Raw genomic sequence first — 26,117 nt, forward strand, 5'->3', positions numbered from 1 at the left:
TGCACATAAGTACAAAACTTACCTAGATTGAGCAGTTATTTTCAGGAAAGGTGTTTGAGAAGATATTCCTATACTAAGCTAGAGAATGTGTGCATAGTCAAAAGCAAATATAAATGTAAGTGCATAAATTCACTGGGGTAATTGTCAAAATAGAAATATACATGCAGGGAAGGCATGTATATACTACTTAATATGTACTTTGTTTTAAAATTGTTTCCAAGTTTGAGCACACATTAAAACTGAATAAACTAAACAAAATTAATTTCATTCATTTTATTTTCCATGTCATTTTGAAAACGTAATACAAATTGTTTCATTTCAGAACAAAAGCACATCCATACTCCTTAAATTAGTTTTTGCAATTGCAGACTCAGAACAAAGGGCTAGATTCACTAAGCAAATCGATCGTATACCGCTCAGTTTGCGCTCACTTTCCTACTACAGCTCGATTCACTAACCCCATCCGCACCCTATCTGATCTGCGCATGCAAATGAGTAAAAAGGCATGTAAATTTCTTAAGGCCTCGATTCATGAAACCATTTTGTCCAAACCGACTGGCCTTTCCGTTCCAAAAAGTTTTGACTGCTGAGGACCCAGTCGCTTTACATCCTCGCCGACTATTCCTGCCTAGCAACTGCCACGTGTATGTTAAGAACCCCATAAAAATATATATATCTACCCCGCAAAAAATCCAAAATATATCTAAACTTTAAATATATGTAAACTTTCATGTACATAAGCGTTAGAAATATTTGAAAAAAAATTTTTTTTAATGCGTTGCAAGCACGGGAGTGAATCTCAGATTTGTAATGCGCATGGCGAGAAAATTGCGGATTACCCCTGTGCTCTCCTTGCGCATTGTACATTTCATATATCAATGCCAAATTTAAAAAAAAATCAAAAATAACTTTTAAGGGCAAGCTATCCCTCCCCCCTTCCTTCCAGCTAGATTGTCACGTGCATCTGACGTCACGGGGTCGCCTTTGGTTACTTCATGCTTCACGGCAGAAAGAGCCTCCTGGGATTCGTAGGCTGTATATAACAGTGCGTGATCCCAGCGCATTCAACTGCTGTTAACTGTTGTGCCTTCTAGCAACTTAACAGTTCTTTTCCTGAGAGAAATGTTAAGCTGTTTGGAAGCGCACAATAAACTTTGAGATCGATCCGTAAAAAAAGGACAAACTCGAAGAATTCCACAGCTTGCTCATAAACCTCCGATGCTTTTTCTCCTTAAACCTCTTCAACAAATTTCTCAAAAAGCTACGGTCATAGCTTATACAGCTTGCAACAACACTTAAGAAAAATAGCGGTTGATAAAAAATAGTTCTTATATTGCATTTTTTACGACAACAATGCTTTGCAGTAGGCACATCCGTGATTAAACCCCGCCCCATTTCTATGCAGTGAAGTCCTAAAGAGCTAGCGCATGCGTTATATGCTTCAAAACCAAAAGGGATACAGTGCGCACGCGCGTCGATCGATGTTACAGCGAGACATGTGCATGAATGGGGGTGTGTTTACGATTTGATCATTTGCATGGACAAGCTTTACTGAATCGATCGGCCAGAATGACTCGGAAACGGATAGGACACGAATAGGATCGATCTGTGGACTTTAGTGAATCTAGCCCCAAGTGGAATCAGAATTTAATTTTAATGCTAATTACCATTTCATGAACTCAGTCTGCAACAACCCCTCCCAGATTCCAAATGTGTTTATTGATTGTTGTCAGCTGCTACATACTTTGATGTGTTCAGCTACATGAATGGTTATATTATTGTGAAAATTAAATTGTGAGCCTTTTCAAATAATACTGCTAGCTTAGCTCTCTCAACAGGATGGGAAATGCTGATTAGCCCAACATCAAATGGCCATCCGTGCTTCAGTCAATAGGTAGAAATATACCAAGCCCTGATGAAAAGGCAACTTGGTTTCAAGCACTACGACCTTTGGTGCAGACTGGATTTAGATTTAATATTTGAGAGTTCATGAAATGATAAAATCCATATTCTTTGTGACTGCAGCTTGCTTTTGATGTTCGCTCAAACCAACTGTTTATGATAACTGTACTTTGGTAAAATTAATTTGATGTCAGATATCATTTATAATAAAAAAGGAAATTAACATCACAAAAAAGCCATAACTGTAACAAAAAAAATCCAGATTTTGCTCAAGTGGTGACTCAAAGGGTACATTTATCATATTTCTAGATGCAGCTGTTGGGGGTGGGGGACTCAGATGGCTGCCACTGTGACTTCTGATGCTAAAGTATCAGTAAGAGGGTTAAAAATGCCTGTCAAGTAATGTATGGGAGGCCTTGCTCCATCAACATAAGCAGCAGCAGTAAAGCAGGCTAAAAGACTAGTCCAGATCTCCTCAAAACAAAATCTATCAATAAAGCAAAAACATTACTAATGCAAACATTTAGCATTGTGTTCATTTTACAGTATTCCATGCCAAATAAACCAAATTAGCTAACACTTGTTTCAGATAACATGACAATCAAACATTGCAATTTGAGCTATATAAGTCAGCACAAATTTCCTCTTACTTTCATGCGCCAACTTTCTCTCAGATGTTGGAACACTGTAGATGTTCTGGTTTGTCAGCAGGAATGCTGAAAATATGGAACTACTAACAGAAACAAAATATATGCAGTTCACTACATCCAATTCTGTCTGGTATATTGAAAATCTTTTAGTGAATGTAAACAAATAAAGACAAGAAAATAATTTCATTTTTGTTACAATGATAATCAAAGGTTTCAACATATTTCTCAATATGCTTGCTCCAGAAAGCATTGTACAGGATGTGCTTTGGATCATTTCCCATGTTGCTTTGCAAACAAATCATAACTGGACTTTCTTCTCCCAAAAGTCCACCTCTCCACAGTGAAAACACTAGTACTGATGTTCTGTTTTCTGCACGGAGCAGCACATCATTCAGGGCACTAAGGAAAAGAAGGAAAGATTGTATCAGTGAATAACCCTCAAGAATTGCATTTAAAACACAATGACTCAAGTTAGGTGACATATTATTGTGCTACTCCTTGTCCCCACCGTTTCACATTTAGGGGTCCTTTTATCAAGCCGCGCTAGCGGGGTTAGCGTTTCGGACATTTTATCACGCGCTAATCCCTGCGGCCAGCTCAAAAACTAAAGCCTGCTCAATGCAGGCATTAGCGGCAAGTGGTTTAACGCGCGGTATTATGCGCGTTACACCCCTACCGCAGCTTGATAAAAGGACCCTTTACTGTTTTCCTTCATTCCCCATTCAACATCCATCCAGTTTTTTTTCTTTCTTTCTTCCAGCCTCCTCAATAATATTTCCTCTTCACTGCAGCTTGGTGGAAGGGGCCTCAGTGGCCTAGCAGGAAAGGGCTCTCCAGGTCACAGCTCTAAGTTCCTTTATGCCCGTGGTCCCCTCTTCTACTCAAAACTATTAAACCTGCTCACATTTAGCAAGCTCTCAAACAGAAATCAAAGACTGGCTGAAAACTAGGAAGTAAAGAGACTGACTATGTGACTTACTCAGACTATGAAGATGGCTGTATGAGATAACAGATATGGATTGTACATATTTGCATTTATAGTTCTGTATAAAGCTATAACATGACAAGCAATATTCTATTATAATTTGTTATGCTCACATAAGTGAAGCTTTTTCAGGGCTTGCAAAATAAAACTAGTACTGTATATATACTCAAAGAAAGAAAAATAGTGATTTGTCCTGAAAGGCATCTAAACATTTCACTGTAATCTGGACATGGCATTAGTATAAAATATTTTCTTTAAAATATACTGCCTGTAACACCATTATCCTAAATATCAGAACATTGTGTAGGTAGTAAAAAGCAGCAGTATTTATACCACATTCCAAGCAAACAAAACACACTAAGGGCCAGATTCTAAGCGCACCTATAATGTAGGTCCCGCTTGGCACGGTTATCAATCAACCGCTAGGTGCCGTTTATAGAATCCAACTTAGTGATGCCTCGGTGTGCTTAGTAAGCATTGCTAGGTGTCCTAGAAGGTCAGGTTTTACACCTAATTTACTGGCGCCTAACTCAAGACACCCAAGTCAACTATGCCTATTCTCTGTCTTTAACCATGCCTACTTTTCAGGTAGGCGTTGGAAGGTGCCTCAACTTAGGTGTTATTACATGCCATGCAGAATTCAGTGTCTAATTTTTTAAATGAATTATTTAAATAACTTCAATGGCATGGTAAATCAACACACCATTTAAGCTAATTGAACCAATTTAGGTTAGACACGGATTTTAGTTAGGTGCTGCTAGGTGGCCTCAATTAGGGTGACTAGCAGTGCCTAACTAGAGAGCACAGTTACTTACCGTAACAGGTGTTATCCAGGGACAGCAGGCAGATATTCTTGACTGATGGGTGACGGCACCGACGGAGCCCCGGTACGGACAATTTTAGAGTGATTGCACTCTAAGAACTTTTAGAAAGTTCTAGCTCGGCCGCACCGCGCACGCGCGAGTGCCTTCCCGCCCGACAGAGGCGCGCGGTCCCTCAGTTAGTATAAGCCAGCTAAGAAGCCAACCCGGGGAGGTGGGTGGGACGCAAGAATATCTGCCTGCTGTCCCTGGATAACACCTGTTACGGTAAGTAACTGTGCTTTATCCCAGGACAAGCAGGCAGCATATTCTTGACTGATGGGTGACCTCTAAGCTAACAAAAAGAGGGATGGAGGGAAGGTTGGCCATTAGGAAAACAAATTTTGCAAAACAGATTGGCCGAAATGTCCATCCCGTCTGGAGAAAGCATCCAGACAATAATGAGATGTAAAAGTATGGACTGAGGACCACGTAGCAGCCTTGCAGATTTCCTCAATAGGAGTGGAACGGAGGAAAGCTACAGATGCTGCCATTGCTCTGACTCTATGGGCCGTGACAGAACCTTCCAGTGTCAGTCCGGTCTGAGCATAACAGAATGAAATGCACGCTGCCAGCCAATTAGACAACGTACGTTTAGAAACAGGGCGTCCCAATTTATTCGGATCAAAGGACAGAAAAAGCTGGGGAACTGATCTGTGGGGTTTCGTACGCTCCAGATAGTAAGCAAGAGCCCTTTTACAATCCAAAGTATGCAGAGCTTGTTCCCCAGAATGAGAATGAGGTTTTGGAAAGAAAACCGGTAGAACAATGGATTGGTTGAGATGAAATTCAGAAACAACCTTGGGGAGAAACTTTGGATGTGTACGCAGAACCACCTTGTCATGGTGAAAAACCGTAAAAGGTGGATCTGCAACCAGTGCATGAAGCTCACTGACTCTCCTGGCAGAGGTAAGAGCAATAAGGAAAAGTACTTTCCAAGTGAGAAACTTGAAAGGAGAAGTAGCTAAAGGTTCAAATGGAGGTTTCATTAAAGCTGAAAGAACCACATTGAGATCCCAGATAACCGGAGGGGCTTTAAGAGGTGGTTTAACATTGAAAAGCCCACGCATGAACCTGGACACCAGGGGATGAGCTGAAAGAAGTTTTCCATGGACTGGCTCATGAAAAGCTGCAATGGCACTGAGGTGGACCCTGATGGAAGAGGACTTCAGGCCAGAGTTAGACAAAGAAAGAAGATAATCTAACAACGTCTCCACTGCCAGGGAGGTGGGATCAAGATGATGAAGAAGACACCAGGAAGAAAATCTCGTCCACTTTTGATGGTAACATTGTAGAGTGGCTGGTTTCCTGGAGGCATCCAGAATGGAACGAACGGGCTGAGACAAAAGAGTATCAGTCGCGTTCAGCCCGAGAGATACCAAGCCGTCAGGTGTAGAGACTGGAGGTTGGGATGCAGAAGGGTTCCCTGCTGTTGCGTAAGCAGAGAAGGAAACAGAGGAAGAAGAAAAGGTTCCCTGGAACTGAGTTGAAGTAGAAGGGAGAACCAATGTTGCCTGGGCCACCTCGGAGCAATCAGAATCATGGTGGCTCGTTCCCTCTTGAGCTTGAACAAGGTTCTCAACATGAGAGGCAGAGGAGGGAAGGCGTACAGGAACAGATTCGACCAGTCGAGGAGAAAAGCATCTGCTGTTAGACGGTGCGGAGAGTAAAGTCTGGAGCAGAATAGGGGCAGCTGATGATTGTGAGGAGCTGCAAAGAGGTCTATCTGAGGAGTGCCCCATTGATCGAAGATAGACTGCAGAGTTACGGGATCGAGTGTCCACTCGTGAGGTTGGAGAATTCTGCTGAGTTTGTCCGCTAAAGAATTCTGAGCTCCCTGAATGTAAATAGCTTTGAGGAAGAGATGATGATCTATGGCCCAAGTCCAGATCTGCTGGGCTTCCTGGCATAAAAGGCGAGAGCCTGTCCCACCCTGTTTGTTGATGTAGTACATCGCAACCTGATTGTCTGTGCACAACAGAAGGACCTGAGGAAAGAGAAGGTGTTGGAAGGCCTTGAGGGCGTAAAACATCGCTCTGAGTTCCAGGAAATTGATTTGATGCTTCCTTTCCTGGGCTGACCAAAGACCTTGAGTCTGGAACTCGTTCAAGTGAGCTCCCCATGCGTACAGAGAGGCGTCGGTGGTGATGACTAGTTGATGAGGAGGCTGATGGAACAGAAGACCTCTGGATAGATTTGAGGATACCAACCACCATTGAAGAGACTGACGCAGAGATGATGTCACAGATATGTGTCGTGAGCAAGGATCCGACGCTTGGGACCACTGGGTAGCAAGGGTCCATTGAGGAGTGCGCAGGTGAAGACGGGCATGAGGTGTGACATGAACTGTGGATGCCATGTGCCCCAAGAGTACCATCATTTGTCTTGCTGAGATGGACGGCAGTGGAAGCACCTGGTGACATAGAGACTGAAGAGTCTGGAGACGATTGGATGGTAGGAAAGCTCTCATTAGGAGTGTATCCAGGATCGCTCCAATGAATTGCAGTCTCTGAGTGGGAATGATATGAGATTTGGGTAGATTGATCTCGAATCCCAGAAGTTGTAGAAACTGGATGGTTTGGTTGGTGGCCAGAAGGACTGCTTGAGCGGATGTGTCTTTGATCAACCAGTCGTCCAGGTAAGGAAATACATGCAGGTGGTGAGAGCGTAGAAATGCCGCTACCACAATGAGACATTTGGTGAATACCCTTGGAGATGAGGCAAGACCGAAGGGCAGCACCTTGTACTGGTAATGACAATGATTGATCATGAATCGGAGATATGGTCTTGAGGTTACATTGATCGGTATGTGAGTGTAAGCCTCTTTGAGATCGAGGGAGCATAGCCAGTCGTTTTGATTTAGAAGGGGATAAAGGATGGCTAAAGAAAGCATCTTGAATTTTTCTTTTACTAGATGAATGTTGAGATCGCGAAGATCTAGGATGGGTCTGAGATCTCCTGTCTTTTTGGGAACTAGAAAGTAACGGGAGTAGAATCCCTGCCCCTTTTGATCTAGAGGAACTTCCTCTATAGCGTTCAGAAGGAGGAGGGATTGGACCTCCTGAATAAGGAGGGCCGATTGAGGACTGTTCAAAGCAGACTCTTTTGGCAGGCTTTGAGGTGGAAGAGTCTGAAAGTTGAGAGAGTAGCCGTGGCGGATGATGTTGAGGACCCATTGGTCCGATGTGATTACTTCCCACCGGCTGAGGAACAGAGAAAGTCGACCTCCTATAGGCTGAGGCAGGAGAGCAGGAATAGGGATACTGGCTATACTGTGGAGAATGAAGTCAAAAGGGCTGTGACTTTTGCTGAGGAGGTTGTTTTACAGCTTGTTGCTGCTGCTGTTGTCTGGGAGGCTGACGTTGTTGTTGCCTCTGACGCCTAGGTTGCTGAGCAGTGGTAGGCAATGGACGAGCTGTGAAGCGGCGTTGATAGGCCGATTGCTGCCTATATGGTCTTGGCGGAGGAGGCTTCTTTTTATTCTTGAGCAGGGTATCCCAGCGCGTCTCATGAGCAGAGAGCTTTTGTGTGGTTGAGTCCATGGAATCCCCAAAGAGCTCATCCCCTAGGCATGGGGCATTGGCTAACCGATCTTGATGGTTAACATCAAGCTCGGATACCCGAAGCCAGGCCAAACGACGCATAGCTACTGACATTGCTGTCGCTCTGGATGTTAGTTCAAAGGTGTCATATATGGATCTAACCATAAACTTACGTAATTGTAGAAGGGACGACAAGCATGTGTGAAAAGCAGGATGCTTTCGTGAAGGAAGATATTTTTCGAAAGAAGCCATGGTGGTAAGGAGATGCTTTAAATAAAAAGAAAAATGAAAAGCATAATTACCAGCCCTATTTGCCAACATAGCATTTTGGTAGAGCCTCTTACCAAATTTATCCATGGCCCTTCCTTCTCTGCCAGGAGGGACAGATGCATATACACTGGCTCCTGAAGTCTTTTTAAGGGTGGATTCGACAAATAAGGATTCATGTGGAAGTTGAGGTTTGTCGAACCCAGGAATGGGAATTACCTTATATAGAGAATCCAGTTTACGTGGGGCCCCTGGAACAGTTAAAGGAGTCTCTAAATTCTTATAGAAAGTTTCCCTCAAGATGTCATGAAGGGGGAGTTTCAAGAATTCCTTTGGAGGCTGATCAAAATCAAGGGCATCCAAAAAAGCTTTAGACTTTTTGGATTCAGCCTCCAAAGGAATGGACAAGGACTCACACATCTCTTTCAAAAAACTAGAGAAAGAGGAAGTGGCCTGTTTGGAGGATGGGTCAGGGACAGCCGAATCCTCCTCCTCTGAGGAACATTCGCCTTCATAAAGAAAGGGTTCCTCTGAGTCTCCCCACAGATCAGGGTCTCTGACATGGGAAGAATGGTCCCGAGACTCAGGTGTCGCCGTTTGCATGTGTCGGGTTTTGCGCACCGACTTACCCGACCTCATCGATACCGAGTCAGGAGAAGTTATCGGTCGCACCGGTGCCGAAGTCTGCACCGATTGATGGTGAGCTCTCGGCTCCGGTGCAAGGACTGGCATCGATACCGATGAGGTTAGGTGAAGCGGTACCGAGACAGTGGAAGCAGGCAACACGGGTTCCACAACCGGTATCGATACGGGTTGATCCACAACCGGTACCGGTGGCTCGGTGCGGACTGGCACCGGAAGGTTCGGTGTCATGATAGCAGGAAGGAGTCGTTCTAATTGCTCCTTAAGCTGCACCTGAAGGATGGCCGTAATGCGGTCATCGAGGGATGGCACCGGTACCGCTTTTTTCTTCTGCGGTACCTGCGGTGCCGCTCGACGCCCCGGAGATGAGGAGCCCGATGTCGAGGGACTCACCTCTATAGGGGCGGAGCGCTTCCGCTGGCGTCTTACAGGCGGCAGGATTGGACTCACTGCACTCGAGGCCGGAAGACGTTCCAGCGGGGAAGGCTTCTTAGCCGGCTTACCTGACTGTTGAGATGCCGGTGTGGAATCACGCGGCGTCGAAGACGAGGGTGCCGACTGAATCGGTGCCGAAGCCGGAGTCGAAGGAACGGGGTCGGACATCTCGGCACCGAACAACAATCGCTGCTGAATTTGGCGATTTTTTAATGTCCGTTTTTTTAAAGTAGCACAGCGGGTGCAAGAAGAGGCCTGATGCTCAGGACCCAAACACTGTAAACACCAGTTGTGTGGGTCCGTGAGAGATATAGGCCTAGCACACCGCTGGCACTTTTTAAAACCCGGTTGAGGGGGCATGAAAGTAAAAACGGCTTCCGCCAAATCGAAGGCCGAGGCTTCGATGGTGGCAGAAGGCCCCGCCGGGGAAAACCGAAAACTGAAGAAAAAAATGAAAGTTTTTTTTTTTTTTTTTTTTTTTAAACAAAATGGAAAGAAAGAAAAAAGGCAATGTAAGCCAAAAAGTTTACGCGAGCGGGAAGGCAAGTTAAGAAAATTTCAACAGCCGTTGAAAACGCGTCTTCTTAGCTCCGCGGAAACTAAGAAACTGAGGGACCGCGCGCCTCTGTCGGGCGGGAAGGCACTCGCGCGTGCGCGGTGCGGCCGAGCTAGAACTTTCTAAAAGTTCTTAGAGTGCAATCACTCTAAAATTGTCCGTACCGGGGCTCCGTCGGTGCCGTCACCCATCAGTCAAGAATATGCTGCCTGCTTGTCCTGGGATAACACCATTTATACAGTAGAATCTGGCCCTAAAAGCTTCAATCACTACAGTCGAGATCATTGCCGTCATTTTATCATGTGGTAGAGCCTTTCATGTGTGTATTATGAATTTAACATCTACAAGTAATGTTTGTCTTGAAGGGACTAGGATCATAACATAATAGTAATCTCTGTTAACATATACAAAACTAGCATTTGTGTATTGGGTTATCCATGCAGACCACAAAGTTTTCACTACCACATACATTTTAATGTATTATTCTCTCAGACACTTCTGGGCAAAATCTGAGACATGATTAGCAAACAAACAAAATCAACAGTTTTAACTAATCCCCCCCCCAACAAGCTGTTGCTTTGACAGTAGCTCTAACCACCCATATTCTCAGATTCAACTACCTTAGCAGAATTACTGCAACAGTAGGCTCAGGAAAGAGATGATTAATTGACCGTCTTCTTTCTTTTCAAGGCAAGCATCCTCCAAATCCTTTTTATAGCCACAAGTCCCATGAGGTACGTGATGGAAAAATTGCGTTTATACCAATCTCTGCCAGTTCCCAAAAGCCAAAACAAAACAGAAAAAAACTGCATGGTTATGCTGAATTTCCTTCTAGTTACTACCAATATACATTATTCTTTTATTACCATGCCAAAATAACTTTCTGCTATGCTTTGTTTGACTTTTCATAGCCAAATTACTTTCACTAATAAGTATGAACAAAAAAAGCATAATAAATATTCCTGATGCTGCCATCCAGTTGCTATCTAAAATATTCCAACAAGGTTACTTTTGAAATCAATCTATATAGCATGCATATATTTATTCAATAGCTACTTAGCCTGTCAGTACTTACCCAAATAATTCTTCCTTTGACAGGATTGCATGGACACACAAGTGGTACTGTATATACTCAAATATAAACCAAGATTTTGGGGACAAAAAAATGGCCCATAAATGGAGATCTCGGTTCATATTTGAGCCACCACCCTTCTTTCTCCCTCCCCCCCCCAATGAAAACCAGCACCGCTATCCATTATATAGGCCCCTCCCCAATGAATACTGGTACTGCTATCCTGCATAGGTGGCAGCTTACCAGTTGGTGCAGAAGAAAGCTACTGCCACGACGCTGAAGAAAGTCACAACTCCTGATGGCATATGCAGATTTGGAGTGGGACCTTGAGCATTTTCACAACCGCTGATGGCATATGCAGATTTGGTGTGGGACCTTGAGCATTTACACAAGCTCAAGGCCTGCCAGCTCCCGTCCCTGGGTCTGAATTCCAACAATGCATGTGTGTGCTGCCACCATGACCATCACCTTGGTGAAGGTGCTGTAGCCAGACCGAACGGAAGGACTGAGAAATGGAAATGCTGCTCCAGGACATGAAAAGCACAGTTACTTACCGTAACAGGTGTTATCCAGGGACAGCAGGCAGATATTCTTGACTGATGGGTGACGGCACCGACGGAGCCCCGGTACGGACAATTTTAGAGTGATTGCAAGAATATCTGCCTGCTGTCCCTGGATAACACCTGTTACGGTAAGTAACTGTGCTTTATCCCAGGACAAGCAGGCAGCATATTCTTGACTGATGTGTGACCTCCAAGCTAACAAAAAGAGGGATGGTGGGAAGGTTGGCCATTAGGAAAACAAATTTTGCAAAACAGATTGGCCGAAGTGACCATCCCGTCTGGAGAATGCATCCAGACAATAATGAGATGTAAAAGTATGAACTGAGGACCAAGTGGCAGCCTTGCAGATTTCCTCAATGGGAGTGGAACGGAGGAAAGCTACAGATGCTGCCATAGCTCGGACTCTATGGGCCGTGACAGAACCTTCCAGTGTCAGTCCGGCCTGAGCATAACAGAATGAAATACACGCTGCAAGTCAATTAGATAGCGTACGTTTAGAAACAGGATGTCCCAATTTATTAGGGTCAAAGGACAAAAAAAGTTGGGGTGAAGATCTGTGGGGCTTAGTACGGTCTAAATAGTAAGCTAATGCCCGTTTACAGTCCAAAGTATGAAGAGCCTGTTCTCCAGAATGAGAATGAGGTTTCGGAAAGAAAACAGGCAATTCAATCGATTGGTTGATATGGAACTCAGAAACAACCTTAGGGAGAAACTTTGGATGTGTACGTAGAACCACCTTATCATGATGAAAGACTGTGAAAGGTGGGTCAGAAACTAGTGCATGGAGCTCACTGACCCTCCTGGCAGAGGTGAGAGCTATAAGGAAAAGTACCTTCCAAGTGAGAAACTTGAAAGTGGCAGTAGCTAAAGGTTCAAATGGAGGCTTCATCAAAGCGGAGAGAACCACATTGAGATCCCAGATAACAGGAGGTGCTTTAAGAGGTGGTTTAACATTGAAAAGACCTCGCATGAACCTGGACACCAGGGGATGAGCTGAAAGGAGTTTCCCATGGACTGGCTCATGAAAAGCCGCAATAGCGCTGAGATGGACTCTGATGGAAGTAGATTTAAGGCCATAGTCAGACAGAGAAAGCAGGTAATCCAACAAAGTCTCTACTACAAGGGACGTGGGATCATGATGATGACGAAGACACCAAGAAGAGAACCTTGCCCACTTTTGATGGTAACATTGCAGAGTGGCAGGCTTTCTGGAAGCATCCAGAATCGAACGAACAGGCTGAGATAGGAGAGAATTATGTGAAGTCATCCCGAGAGATACCAAGCTGTCAGGTGCAGAGATTGGAGGTTGGGATGCAGAAGGGTCTCCTGATGTTGCGTAAGCAGAGAAGGATACAGAGGAAGAAGAAAAGGTTCCCTGGAACTGAGTTGAAGTAGAAGGGAGAACCAATGTTGTCTGGGCCACCGTGGAGCAATCAGAATCATGGTGGCTCCCTCCCTCTTGAGCTAGAACAATGTTCTCAACATGAGAGGCAGAGGAGGGAAAGCGTATAGGAACAGATTTGACCAATCGAGGAGAAATGCACCTGCTGCCAGACAGTGGGGAGAGAAAAGTCTTGAGCAGAAGAGGGGCAGCTGGTGATTGTGAGGAGCTGCAAAAAGGTCTATCTGAGGAGTGCCCCACTGAGCGAAGATGGACTGTAGAATTGAAGGATCGAGTGTCCACTCGTGAGGTTGGAGAATTCTGCTCAGCTTGTCCGCTAGAGAATTCTGTTCTCCCTGAATGTAGATCGCTTTTAGAAATAAGTGGTGTGCTGTGGCCCAAGACCAGATTTTTTGGGCCTCCTGGCACAAGAGACGAGAGCCTGTCCCACCCTGTTTGTTGATGTAGTACATGGCAACTTGATTGTCTGTGCACAACAGGAGGACTTGAGGAAAGAGAAGATGTTGAAAGGCCTTGAGAGCATAAAACATCGCTCTGAGTTCCAGAAAATTGATGTGATGCTTCATTTCTTGTGGTGTCCAAATTCCTTGAGTTTGGAATTCGTTCAAATGAGCTCCCCATGCATAAGGGGAAGCGTCGGTGGTGATGACCAGTTGATGAGGAGGTAGATGGAATAGAAGACCTCTGGAGAGATTTGAGGATATCAACCACCATTGTAGAGATTGACGAAGAGATGATGTCACAGATATGTGTCGTGAGCAAGGATCCGTCGCTTGGGACCACTGGGTAGCTAGGGTCCATTGAGGTGTGCGCAGGTGAAGATGTGCCAGAGGGGTGACATGAACTGTTGAAGCCATGTGTCCCAATAGTATCATCATTTGCTTGGCAGAGATGGAACTTTGAGGAAGAACCTGCTGACACAGAACTTGAAGAGTGTGAAGACGGTTGGACGGCAGGAATGCTCTCATGAGGACTGTGTCCAGCACCGCTCCAATGAATTGAAGTCTCTGAGTGGGGATGAGATGAGATTTGGGAAAATTGATCTCGAATCCCAGAAACTGTAAGAACAAGATGGTTTGATTGGTGGCCAGTAGTACTGTTTGAGGAGAATTGGCCTTTATCAACCAATCGTCCAGGTAAGGGAAAACCTGAAGATGATGTGAACGAAGGAAAGCAGCCACCACAATCAGACACTTGGTGAACACTCTTGGAGATGAAGCAAGACCGAAGGGGAGAACTTTGTATTGGTAATGACAGTGGTTGATCATGAAGCGGAGATACTGTCTGGAGGCTAGATGGATGGGTATATGAGTGTATGCCTCCTTGAGGTCGAGGGAGCATAGCCATTCGCCCTGATTGAGAAGAGGATAAAGAGTTGCTAAAGAAAGCATCTTGAATTTCTCCTTGACCAAGCATTTGTTGAGATCTCGAAGATCTAATATGGGCCTGAGATCTCCTGTTTTCTTTGGAACTAGAAAGTAACGGGAGTAAAATCCCTGTCCCTTCTGATCTAGAGGAACTTCCTCTATGGCGTTCAGAAGAAGGAGGGATTGAACCTCTTGAATAAGGAGAGAGGTTTGAGGAGTGTTCAAAGCAGACTCTTTTGGCAGACTTTGAGTGGGACAAGTCTGGAAGTTGAGAGAGTAGCCGTGGCGGATGATGTTGAGGACCCATTGATCGGATGTAATGATCTCCCAACGGCTGAGATAATAGGTCAGGCGCCCTCCTATAGGTTGAGGAAGATGGGCCGATGGTGGAATATTGGCTATGCTCTGGAGAAACACGTCAAAAGGGCTGGGTAGACTTTTGAGGTGGAGGAGGTTTCTGTTGCTGTTGCGTCGGCCTCGGAGGTTGACGTTGTTGTTGTTGTCGCTGACGTCTAGGTTGTTGGGGAGCCTGAGGTAAGGGGCGAGCAGCATAGCGGCGTTGGTAGGCCGATTGTTGTCGAAAAGGCCTAGTAGGGGGAGTCTTCTTTTTATTCTTTAGGAGAGTATCCCAACGTGTCTCATGTGCCGATAGCTTTTGTGTCGTGGAATCCATGGAATCACCAAACAGCTCATCCCCTAAGCAAGGAGCATTTGCTAGACGGTCTTGGTGGTTTACCTCTAGTTCTGAGACCCTGAGCCATGCCAACCTGCGCATAGCCACTGACATAGCCGTGGCTCTAGAAGTCAATTCGAAGGTATCATAAATTGATCTTACTAGAAACTTCCTCAACTGGAGAAGAGAGGAAGTACAGGCATGAAAAGTAGATTTTTTGCGATCAGGAAGATATTTCTCAAAAGTAGATTTTTTTGGATTAAATGCTTTAAATAAAATGAGAAATGAAAAGCATAGTTTCCTGATCTGTTGGCTAGCATGGCGTTTTGATATAAACGCTTGCCAAATTTGTCCATTGACTTTCCTTCTCTGCCAGGAGGGACTGAGGCATACACATTAGCTCCCGCTGATTTCTTTAAAGTGGACTCTACCAAAAGAGATTCATGCGGGAGCTGAGGTTTATCAAACCCAGGAATAGGAATTACCCTGTATAATGAGTCCAGTTTACGAGGGGCTCCTGGGACAGTCAGGGGAGTCTCTAGGTTTTTATAAAACGTTTCTCTCAAAATATCATGGAGGGAAGTTTAAGAAATTCCCTTGGAGGCTGGTCAAAGTCCAATGCATCAAGAAATGCTTTAGATTTCTTTGACTCAGCCTCCAAGGGAATAGACAAAGATTCACACATCTCTTTTAAGAAAGAGGGAAATGATGTGGAATCCAGGTGAGAAGAGGGATCTGTAACAAGGCGTTCCTCCTCATCAGAAGAGCATTCACCTTCGGACAGAAAGGGCTCTTCAGAATCACCCCATAAATCAGGATCCCTAACCTGAGAGCCATGGTGTCGAGACTCTGGTGTGGAGGGTTCCAGGTGTCGGGTTTTATGGGTAGACTTGCCCGATCTCATGGATACGGTACCAGGCGATGCGACCTGTTGTGCTGGTACCGAGGTTTGTACCGCCTGGTGTTGAGATTTAGGTTCTGGAGCTAAAATCGGCATCGAAGTCGATGAGGTGGTAAGAACCGGTACCGACAAGGTGGATGCCGATAAAAGAGGGCGCTCCACCATCGGTACCGGTGGCTCCGACCGGACCGGAACTGGAAGGTTCTGGGGTAAAAGAGCAGGGAGTAGCTGTTGAAGTTGCTCTTTCAGCTGTACCTGCAGAACGGCGGCAATACGCTCGTCCAGCGAAGGCACCGGTACCGCTTTTTTCTTCTGCGGTACCTTGGGTGCTGCTCGACACTCCGAAGAAGAACCCGATGTCGAGGGGCTAACTTCAATCGGAGCGGAGCGCTTCCGTGGGCGCCTCGAGGTGGCAGGATTGGACTCACTGCAGTGGAGACCGGAGGACGCTCCAGCGGAGAAGGCTTCTTAGCCGGCTTACCTGCTGGATGCGACGCCGGCGCGGTATCGCGCGGTGTCGATGAAGTCGGTGCCGATTGAGATGGAACCGATGTCGGTGCCGGTGTGGAATCGGACATCTCGGCGCCGAAGAGTAACCGCTGCTGGATTTGGCGGTTTTTAAGTGTTCTCTTTTTTAAAGTTGCACAGCGGGTGCAAGTGGATGCTTGATGGTCGGGACCAAGACACTGCAGACACCAGTTATGCGGGTCTGTCAGTGAGATTGGCCGAGCGCACCGCTGGCACTTTTTAAACCCGGGCTGAGGGGGCATGAAAGTAAAGACAGCCTCTGCCAAATCGAAGGCCGAGGCTTCGATTGTGGCAACAGGCCCCGCCGGGGCGAATCGAAAAATGGAAAGAAAACAACTAAAGTTAGTTGTTTTTTTTTTTTTTAAAGAAAGAAAAAGAAAAGAAATAAAGTAAACTTTATTTCAAAAAGGTTTACGCAAGCGGGAAGATCAAAAAAAATTTCTTCAACGGCCGTTGAGGAAACGCGTCTTCTTAGCTCCGCGGAAACTAAGAAACTGGGGACCGCGCGCCTCTGTCGGGCGGGAAGGCACTCGCGCGTGCGCGGTGCGGCCTGCTAGAACTTTCCAAGTTCTTAGAGTGCAATCACTCTAAAATTGTCCGTACCGTGGCTCCGTCGGTGCCGTCACCCATCAGTCAAGAATATGCTGCCTGCTTGTCCTGGGATAACATCAGATATGTCCTGTGCTCTGGAAATATTGAGAAAGGCAGATAAACTTTTGTCAAATCCAGGGCGGCAAGAAACTGGGTAGTGACTCGGCTCCCCCAGCTGAAATGCAGAATCTCCAAGCACTGAGGACCCGACTTGTGAAAGTAAAGGCATGGATTCCAAGGCTTGATCATCCCAGTCCTCCTCTGAATGGATTTCTGTATATTGTGCATGGCTTTGCTGAGGGTGCAGGTCCAACTTTTAGAAATTGATCACAAAGCCAAGACTCTATGGCAGTCATACTGTCTCATTCATGAGGCCACTACCACAAGCCAATTGCAAAGGTAGGGAAATAAACTGGATGGCCTTGTTTGTGAAGATGTGCAACCACAACTACAAGGTAGGTGGTTAGATGCTGGGAGCCAACGGGAAGCTGAAACAGACCTTGTACTGACAGTGATTTTTGTAAAGTTAAAACTGGATATTTGGTCTGTAAAAAATATGGATTGGGATTCAATCAGCCTGTATCTCTTCTTCAGGCAAAGCAGAATGGAAGAAGTTTTCAGTCAAGAGGTCCATAATGGAAGGTGACTTTCAGACATACCAGTGCGCTTTTAAACTGAACCACTGTTAGGCACTCTGTATGTTTTGTTTTTTTCTGGTTTCCCTTTTTCTCCTTCCACAACATAATACAAGAGGCCATTGAAAAGTTCTCAGCCCAACCAACAAAGCTGGGATAGTCTCCATCGAGGGCTATATACTTAGTCCAGTGATTTTCCACTTTTTTTGTTCGTTCCATATTTTTCCAAAGGAACAAAAGTGGAAAATCACTGGACTAAGTGTATAACCCTCAATAGAGACTGCCCCAATTTTGTCGATTAGGCTGAGAACGTTTCAGTGGCCCCCTCGTATCTTACAAAGAATTAAAGAGAACCTCTAAAGGAACAAAACAAGCATGAAAGTCAAAATTTTGTAATATACGAGGGCTGTTCAAAAAGTATCAGACCTTAATTTTTCTTGCATAAACAAATAAAAATAGGGAGGTGTGGTTTGGTGCAAGTATGTAGGCGACCCTAATGCGCATGCTTGAATTTTTTCCAGCTTACAGAAGCTGCCAGTTGCTGGCAGACCGCCGATGAGTGAGGAAGTGTAAGTGAGCGCCATTGGATTTTCTTTTTTGACAAAATGACAGAAAAAGTTGAACAACGCTACTGCATTAAATTTTGTGTAAAGCTTGGCAATTCCCAAGTGGAAACAATCCGCAAGCTTCAACAGGCCTTTGGGGACGAGGCAATGGGCTACACAGATAAAGGAGTGGTACAACCGCTTCAGAGATGGCCGCACATTAGTGGAGAGTGAATCACTTTCTGGTAGGCCCTCAACATCTAGAAATGAGACCGTCATTGATCAAGTGAGGACCCTGGTGATACAGGATCATTGAATTATGATCAGAGAACTTGCAGACGAGGCGAGCATCAGTATTGGATCCGTTCATTCCATTTTGACTGAGGATTTGGGCTTCAGGAGAATTTCAGCGAACTTTGTGCCAAAACTGCTAACGATCGAGCAGAAGTAACTCTGTTTGGAGATTGCACAGGACATGCTGGAGACTGAACAGTGATCCCAACTTCCTCAGCACAGTAATCACTGGTGATGAATCCTGGGTTTATGGGTACGACCCAGAAACTAAGTTGATATCATCACAATGGAAGCATTCAACATCCCCGAAGCCAAAAAGAGCAAGGCAGGTCTGCAGCAATGTCAAACTCATGCTGACCGTCTTCTTTGACTCCAGTGGTGTGGTTCATCATGAGTAAGCACCACACGGCACAACCATCACCAAGGGGTACTACCAAGAAGTTCTGCGTTGCCTTCGTAACACTGTGAGACGCAAACGGCCGGACCTGTGGGCAGCGAACAATTGGCAATTCCATCACAATAACGCACCTGCCCATTCTTCACATTTGATACGAAGTTTCCTGGCCAAACACAACATACCTGTGATTCCCTCAGGCTCTCTACTCTCCCGACATGGCTCGATGTGACTTCTGGCTTTTCCCCAAGCTGAAAATGCCCCTGAAAGCGACCAGATTTCAGTCAAGAGAAGACATCATTCAGTATGTGACGGACCAGTTGCGAACAATCTCAAAAGAGGCGTTCCAGTGCTGCTTCCGACAGTGGCAGAATCAATGGAAAAAGTGTGTGGCAGCCCAAGGGGACTACTTTGAAGGAGATTAGTATAAGATTGTTGTATCTTGAAGGCCTGCCTGTCTGTCCCCCTTGAAGGCCTGTCCCCCTTTGAAGGCCTGTCCCCCCCCTTGAAGGCCTGCCTGCCTGTCCCCCTTGAAGGCTTGTTCCCCTCTTGAAGGCCTGCCTGCCTGTCCCCCTTGAAGGACATTTTCCCTGCTTCTACTTTCAATGTTTAAGGCCTTAGGCCAAAAGGGGACTTAGACTTTTTTTTTATTATGCCCCTTCACTTATATGAAAAATCTACAGAATGTGGAATATGCTAACATCTTAACAACTTAAATGATTCATCTGGCAAGTAAAATAAAACTACTCAGTAATTCAAATAAAGCAAGATCTTACCTGTTATAACAAGCATGCTTGTTAAAGTTTTTACTTAAAAAGTCTTTATAAAAATCCGCCATTTCTTCTACAGTTAATATTCTTTTCCGCCCTGCAAAAATCAAAATCAATTAATAAATAGTTCATTCAGCTTCAGACATAAAACAAAAACAGAAAAACATTCTCTCCAGCAGGATCCAAGCTTCATTCAGTCTGAGGATTATAAAATTGCCTCCTAGTCTTAAAGAGCATGTGTACAGTTTTCACTCTACTGACACATGTGCTTTCACTTCGAAAATTATCCCAGGAAAAGAAAGGTTGCCTACCTGTAATGAGTATTCTCCACAGACAGCAGGATTAAATCAGGTATGCATGTAGGTAATGTTATCAGATGGTACCGGGAAGGAACCACTCTCCTGGAGTTCAGATTTAGTGTAAAATTCTGAGCATCCCACACTCATCAGTCCCTTCGATTAGTTCCACAGGTCATGATGTAGTTCAGTTCTTGGGAAGGCAAGAGGGCTTATGTGCCTGATCAATGCTGCCTTCTACAGAGAAGACAGGTTACTGCAGTGGTCTCCAACCTTTTTCAGGTAAAAGGCCACATTCTGAATATGAGAAGCTCAGTTTCAAGCTTCTACATACTATTAATTTTGTAAACCACTTTGAGCTGCTTGTTCAGACTACTGCTGCCCGATTCACTTTGGTGAATAGATTCAAATGGATTCATTGTATGAGAAAATCGGACTCACTGATTCAGTGACCAACACTACCCAACCCCCCCCTCCCCTGAGACCTGACATACCTCCGAGGCCTCCTAAAGCAGCCACGGTGGATGGTCAGCAGCAGCATCATTCTGAATGGGTTACTCCTGGCCTGCCCCGCCAGGTCCCTCCCTCTTCTGTGTCACTGATGATGTGGCAGAGGGAAACCTTAGTGAGGCAGGCCACAAGTAGTCCGGTCAGAGCGATGCCATTGCTGACCATCCACTGCCGCTTCTGCTTTAGAAGGCTTTGGAGGTATGTCAGGTCTCATGGTGGGAAAGTAGGTGGGGTGCTGCTGCACAGGGAGGGAAGAATGGAAAACTACTGCACAGGGGGATGAGAGGGATGGAAGCTGCTACACAGGGGAATGGGTGGGAGGGGAGAAAAGATGCTGCACATGTGGGAAGAGAGGAAGAATTATTGGGGTGGAAGAGAGGAAGGGAGAGAAGAGGCAGAAAGGGGTAAGAGGAAAAATCCTGCATATGGTGGAGGGGAGGGAGACATGCATGGAGAAGAGAGAGGGAGAAATGTTGGACATAGGGTGGAGGGATGGGGGAGATGATGCATGGAGAAAGAGAGAAAGAAATGTTGCACTTCGTAAGTGAGGGGAGGAAATGAAAGATTCTGAATGGAGGGGAATAGGGAGGTTTGACCCAGGCACAAGGCAGGGAGAGAGAGAGATGGTAGACACTGGGAAAGAAACAAATGTTGGATATGGCAGTGGAAGGTAGAAAAAAACCAATTTTATTTTCTATTTTGTGATTACAATATGTCAGATTTGTAATGTGTATCCTGCCAGAGCTGGTGTTAGACAGCGTGCATAAGCTAGGATCTAACAAGAGAGGAAGTGTCTTTTTTTGTTTATTTTGTTTACACCACAGTGCTAGCCTGGGGTTGGAGAGGGAAAAGGGGTGCGTGTGTGGAAAGGCTACTAAATAAACCCAAATATATATTCAGGAATAATTAATTGCCCCAAGTGCACTAAACTGCAAACAGATATGAACTAATGTGCACACAGGTGATTATAACACACACCTTCTAACACTTCTCAGTGCTCAGAGAACCGTTTTTAGCTTATGAGACCGCTGGGTGAAGCAAAATTTTAGCCCACTACTGATACGGCTCAATTCTCAATCATTGCACTGGTCCCTGTAGTATCTTTAAGTATAATACAATAAACTTGTATTGATTATGACAGTAGTTGCCATTCAACATATTGCTAATAACTGGAAAGACCACAGTAGGCTGTTTTAATTTTTGGTGGAACTCATTATGTCATCTGTATAAAATGGAAAGATTAAAAGCGGTACAAAAAGGAAATTATAGAAACTTTATTAAAATTTGGGAGCCATTAGCATTGTATTGTCAAGATTAAATACCATGTTTTATGTGAATGACACACCATTTTATAGTAGAAGGGGGGTGGGAGGGTATTGGAGAGTTATTTGGAAAATTAATATCAGGGAGGGAGGGAGGGAAGGGGGGAGGAGGGTTTATTATTTATATAAAGACATTAGTATTTTAAAAAGAATTTTAAAAAATGAGAGTATTATACTAGAGAATGACACGGTGGCGGTTTACCCGCGGCTACTGCGTTTAGCCACGGGTAACCCGCCAAAAACGGGGAATGAAAATTAGCAGCCTCTGCGGGGACGGGGACAAGGCCATCACCGCCCCGTGGAGCGGTGAATGGTCTTTTCACCGCAGTGAGGCATAAAGGATCGTGCGGTCCCCGCAGCCCCCACCTGCCCACCCACACGTCGGCTCGATCGTTTAACCAGCTTCCTCTCTCCACCTCACCTTAGTTTGCCGGCTTTTTTTTTCGGCGACCGGAACGCTTTCAAAAGAGCCGCGCACGCGCGGCTGCTCAGTATTCAATCTTCTGCTCTGACCCAACCGGAAACAGGAAGTTGCAGCAGAGCAGAAAATTGAACTTTAAGCAGCCGCGCATGCGCGGCTCTTTGAAAGCGTGCCGGTCGCCGAAAAAGAAAACCGGCAAACTACAGAGCTGGAGAGCAGTAGCGTACCAAGGGGGGCGGGGGGGGGGGGGCAAAAAAGGTAATGGCGCCAGGCCTTGAAGCACCGAGGCAGACCGCTTCTCCCCCCTCCCAGCCGAACCCCCGCTGACCCTCCTATCTCTCGCCCCCCAAGTGAACCTTTCAGACCCTCCCAGCGAAAGCAGCAAACCTCCCTCCAGTAGCGTCGGCTTTCTCCTCCCTCTGCCGCATCACTGATGACGTCATCAGTGACGCAGCAGAGGGAGGAGAAAGCCGTGAAGGAGGTTTGCTGCTCTCGCTGGGAGGGTCGGAAAGGTTCACTGGGGGGGGGGAAGATAGGAGGGTCAGCGGGGGTTCGGCTGGGAGGGGGGAGAAGCGGTCTGCCTCGGTGCTCCATTATCTTCTTCGGGCAGCAGCAGCGTTTACAATTTGCTGCTGTTGCCGGCTTCAGGCCTTGTTCTCTGCCGGGTCCTGCCTACTTCCTGTTTTCATGAAGACAGGACCCGACAGTGAGGAAGGCCTGAAGCGGGCAACAGCAGTGAATTGTGAATGCTGCTGCTGCCCGATGAAGTTCAGGACATCGGGGAAGGAGCAGGGAGAAATCGGTTGCTGGCTTGGGGGTGAGGTTAGGGAAAGAATCGTGGAAGTGGAGAAATTGGCACGATGGCTTTGTGGGGGCTAGGGGGAGAGAGAAAGAAAGGAAAAAATAAAGAGGGGGGCAGGGGGAGAGAGAAAGAAAGGCAGAAATAAAGAGGGGTCAGGGGGAGAGAGAAAGAAAGGCAGAAAGAAAGAGGGGGACCAAGGGGAGAGAGAAAGAAAGGCAGAAATAAAGAGGGGGTCAAGAGGGAGAGAAAGAAAGACAGAAAGAAAGAGGAGGGCCAGGGGGAGAGAGAAATAAAGAGGGAGGCCAAGGGAAGAGAGAAAGAAAGGCAGAAATAAAGAGGGGGTCAAGGGGGAGAGAAAGAAAGGCAGAAAGAAAGAGGAGGGCCAGGGGGAGAGAGAAATAAAGAGGGAGGCCAGGGGGAGAGAGAAAGAAAGGCAGAAATAAAGAGGGGGGCCAGGGGGAGAGAGAAAGAAAGGCAGAAATAAAGAGGGGAGCCAGGGGGAGAGAGAAAGAAAGAGGGGGGGGGGCAGGAGAAGAAAGAAGAAGGACCAGAAGGACCAGAGACTCATGAAATCACCAGACAAAAAGGTAGGAAAAATGATTTTATTTTCAACTTAGTGATCAAAATGTGTCCGTTTTGAGAATTTATATCTGCTGTCTATATTTTGCACTATGGCCCCCTTTTACTAAAACGCAATAGCGGTTTTTAGCGCAGGGAGCCTATGAGCATCGAGAGCAGCGTGGGGCATTCAGCGCAGCTCCCTGCGCTAAAAACCGCTATCGCAGTTTAGTAAAAAGGAAGGGGGAATATTTGTCTATTTTTGTATAGTTGTTACTGAGGTGACATTGCATAAAGTCATCTGCCTTGACCTCTTTGAAAACCCGCGGAATATAAATGATAATTAACATTTTCTCTGCGTACAGCGTGCTTTGTGTTTTAAAATTTTATTGTTGGTAGATCATTTTGACTTGGCCACAAAGGTAAGGGGGAGGGAGGGAGGGGAGCTGCTGAAAGACATCTAGTAATCCTTGCAGGCTTGACTGTGCAGGGAATTATTTTTATAAAATCATGGTTTGTTATGTGACTGGCATTATCTAGACTTTAATTTCTATGAATGAATAGAATGAAAATGATATAAAATTACTTGCTTGCGGGGACCGCGTGTTCTGGCTCACACAAGGAAGGAGGGGGTGAAAGGGAAAAAGTTTCTCTTCCTTGGAAATAGATTCTGAAGTGACCTCATCAAAGAAGACCAGCACCAAATGTACAAGAAATCCCTTAAACAATGTCAAAAGAGCCCAAAATAGAAAACTGCTACTGCCTTGAGACTCCATTATTGAAGGAATCAACTTGAAATCACAGAAGAGACAGGAAAAGGTTAAATGCCTCATGGAATCCTCAGGTACAAAACACAAACCAAATTGTGAATGAAATCAGAGCAGACAGTAAGAATTATAAAATTGATGTCATTATCCATCTGGAAAAAAAGGCGTACTAGAAATAATGTCTCAGCAATACAATTTTCAGAAGTTCTATTTGCTCATGGTAAGGGAGAAGAGAGACTGCTAGTGATGGTGGGGGGACTGATAGAAGATATGAAAGAAGGGTGGTAGAAAGGAACAGATGGTAAAGGAGGGAGGGAAGGGTGGTGGTGGAAAGGAATAGAACAGACATTGAAAGAGGGTAGAGAGGAACAGACCCTGAAAGGAAATGTGGAAGGCAGAGTGGGGAGAAGACGCTGGAAGGGAAGAAGACAGATGCCAGACTATGGGGGAGCAGAGGGAAGAAGATGGGTGCTAGATGGGGACGGTGACGGGGCGGTGAATGGGATGACAGTGGCGGTGACGGGGCGGTGAAAGGGATGGCAGTGACGGTGACGGGGCGGTGAAGGGAACGACGGTGACGGGGCGGTGCAGAGGATGGTGGGCCGGGGACGGTGCAGTGACGGGGACAGATTTTTTCCCCGTGTCATTCTCTATATTATACCACAATTGGTAAGTGGATGCCTTTGAGAAGATTATTTGGACAGAGCCACCAGGTCATGCTACTCTTCACTGGAAAGATACACAGCAAACCCCAATCATGATTCTGAGAAACTGGGGACAAGCAACTGAGAATAGAGTTCTGAAGCAGGTGCACATATGCTTTCTCCCAGAGGACCACCTCTGAGATTGCATTCATAGATTCAAGAACATGAGCAGAGTCCCAAGTCCAGGGGCTGTGCTGTTGAAGGAGATGTTGAATCTGGTGCTGAAGCTTCAATTGGTGGTGCTTTAAAAGAAAGACTTTCCCTGTCTTGCATCCAAAAAAATCACCCCAAGGTACTCCAGAGTCTGGGAGGGAATCATCTTGCTCTTTCCAAAGTTTATCACCCAGTCTAAATATTGTAGAAGACTCATCTCTGTGGTGGTTGCCCTTTCACTGTCCTGGTAGGAGGATGCTCTGATCAGCAAATCATTCAGATAAGGACGGGCCCAGATACCCTGCTAATACACCATTACCTGGAAAAGGTTCTGGGTGCAGCTGCCAAGTCGAATAGCATAACCCAGAATTTAAAATGTTTTTTTTCCCAGGATGGCAAGTCACAGGAATTTCTGATGAGGCTGCAAAGTTGGAATGTAAAAATATGCTTTCTTTCGATTTAGAGCCGTCAAATATTCTCCGGTTTTAATTGAGCAAAAAAATTTCCATTTCTGAACATCTTACGTCCCTTTTAGATCTTAAGAAGTTAACTATTAGCGGTACATGAAGTCCAATTATTGGAATTAAGCTGAGATGTTCTATTTAAGCTTTTTTCCTTTTTAATGATACTTAGGGGTCCTTTTACTAAGGCACTCTAGCTGTTTTAGTGCACACCAAACACTAACGCATCCATTATAGTCTATGTATGCGCTAGAATTTAGTGCGCGCTAAAACGGCTAGCGCGTCTTAGTAAAAGGACCCCTTAGTAGAATATCTTCTTTTTCTTTTTCTCCTCTCCTCCTTTAATAGTGGTCTAAGGAAGATCTTGCATTTCACTGATTTCATGCTTTCTTTTCTTTTTCTATTTTTTGTAAAGCATAATTGATGTAAAAAGTATGCACTGTGTTTCTTGAACAAATGATGTAACTTTCTAATTATATGTTAAATTAATAAAAATATATTTAAAAAAAAAGGAGTTGGGAGGGTGGTATGGTAGAATTTATAGATTTA

At 45.4% G+C, this 26,117-nt stretch overlaps 1 protein-coding gene across 5 annotated transcripts in view; it reads right to left on the reverse strand.

Moving 5' to 3' along the window:
* Window positions 1–2,673: 2,673 nt before the first annotated feature.
* Window positions 2,674–26,117, reverse strand: part of LOC117363592 (cytochrome c oxidase assembly factor 8) — a 34,356-nt gene continuing 10,912 nt past the window's right edge. For 4 of the 5 annotated variants that reach the window (XM_033951613.1, XM_033951611.1, XM_033951612.1 and 1 more), the window contains 2 exons: window positions 19,581–19,671; window positions 2,674–2,951 (listed from right to left, as the gene is read on the reverse strand). In XM_033951613.1, the coding sequence (XP_033807504.1) occupies window positions 2,699–2,951; window positions 19,581–19,671 (344 nt within the window). In that variant the 3' untranslated portion in view covers window positions 2,674–2,698. Of the gene's footprint in view, window positions 2,952–10,459; window positions 10,608–19,580; window positions 19,672–26,117 lie in introns of all 5 variants that reach the window. The other variant, XM_033951614.1, reaches the window with a different exon arrangement.

The sequence above is a fragment of the Geotrypetes seraphini genome, chromosome 7 (genome assembly GCF_902459505.1).
Source record: "Geotrypetes seraphini chromosome 7, aGeoSer1.1, whole genome shotgun sequence".
Taxonomy (NCBI): domain Eukaryota; kingdom Metazoa; phylum Chordata; class Amphibia; order Gymnophiona; family Dermophiidae; genus Geotrypetes; species Geotrypetes seraphini.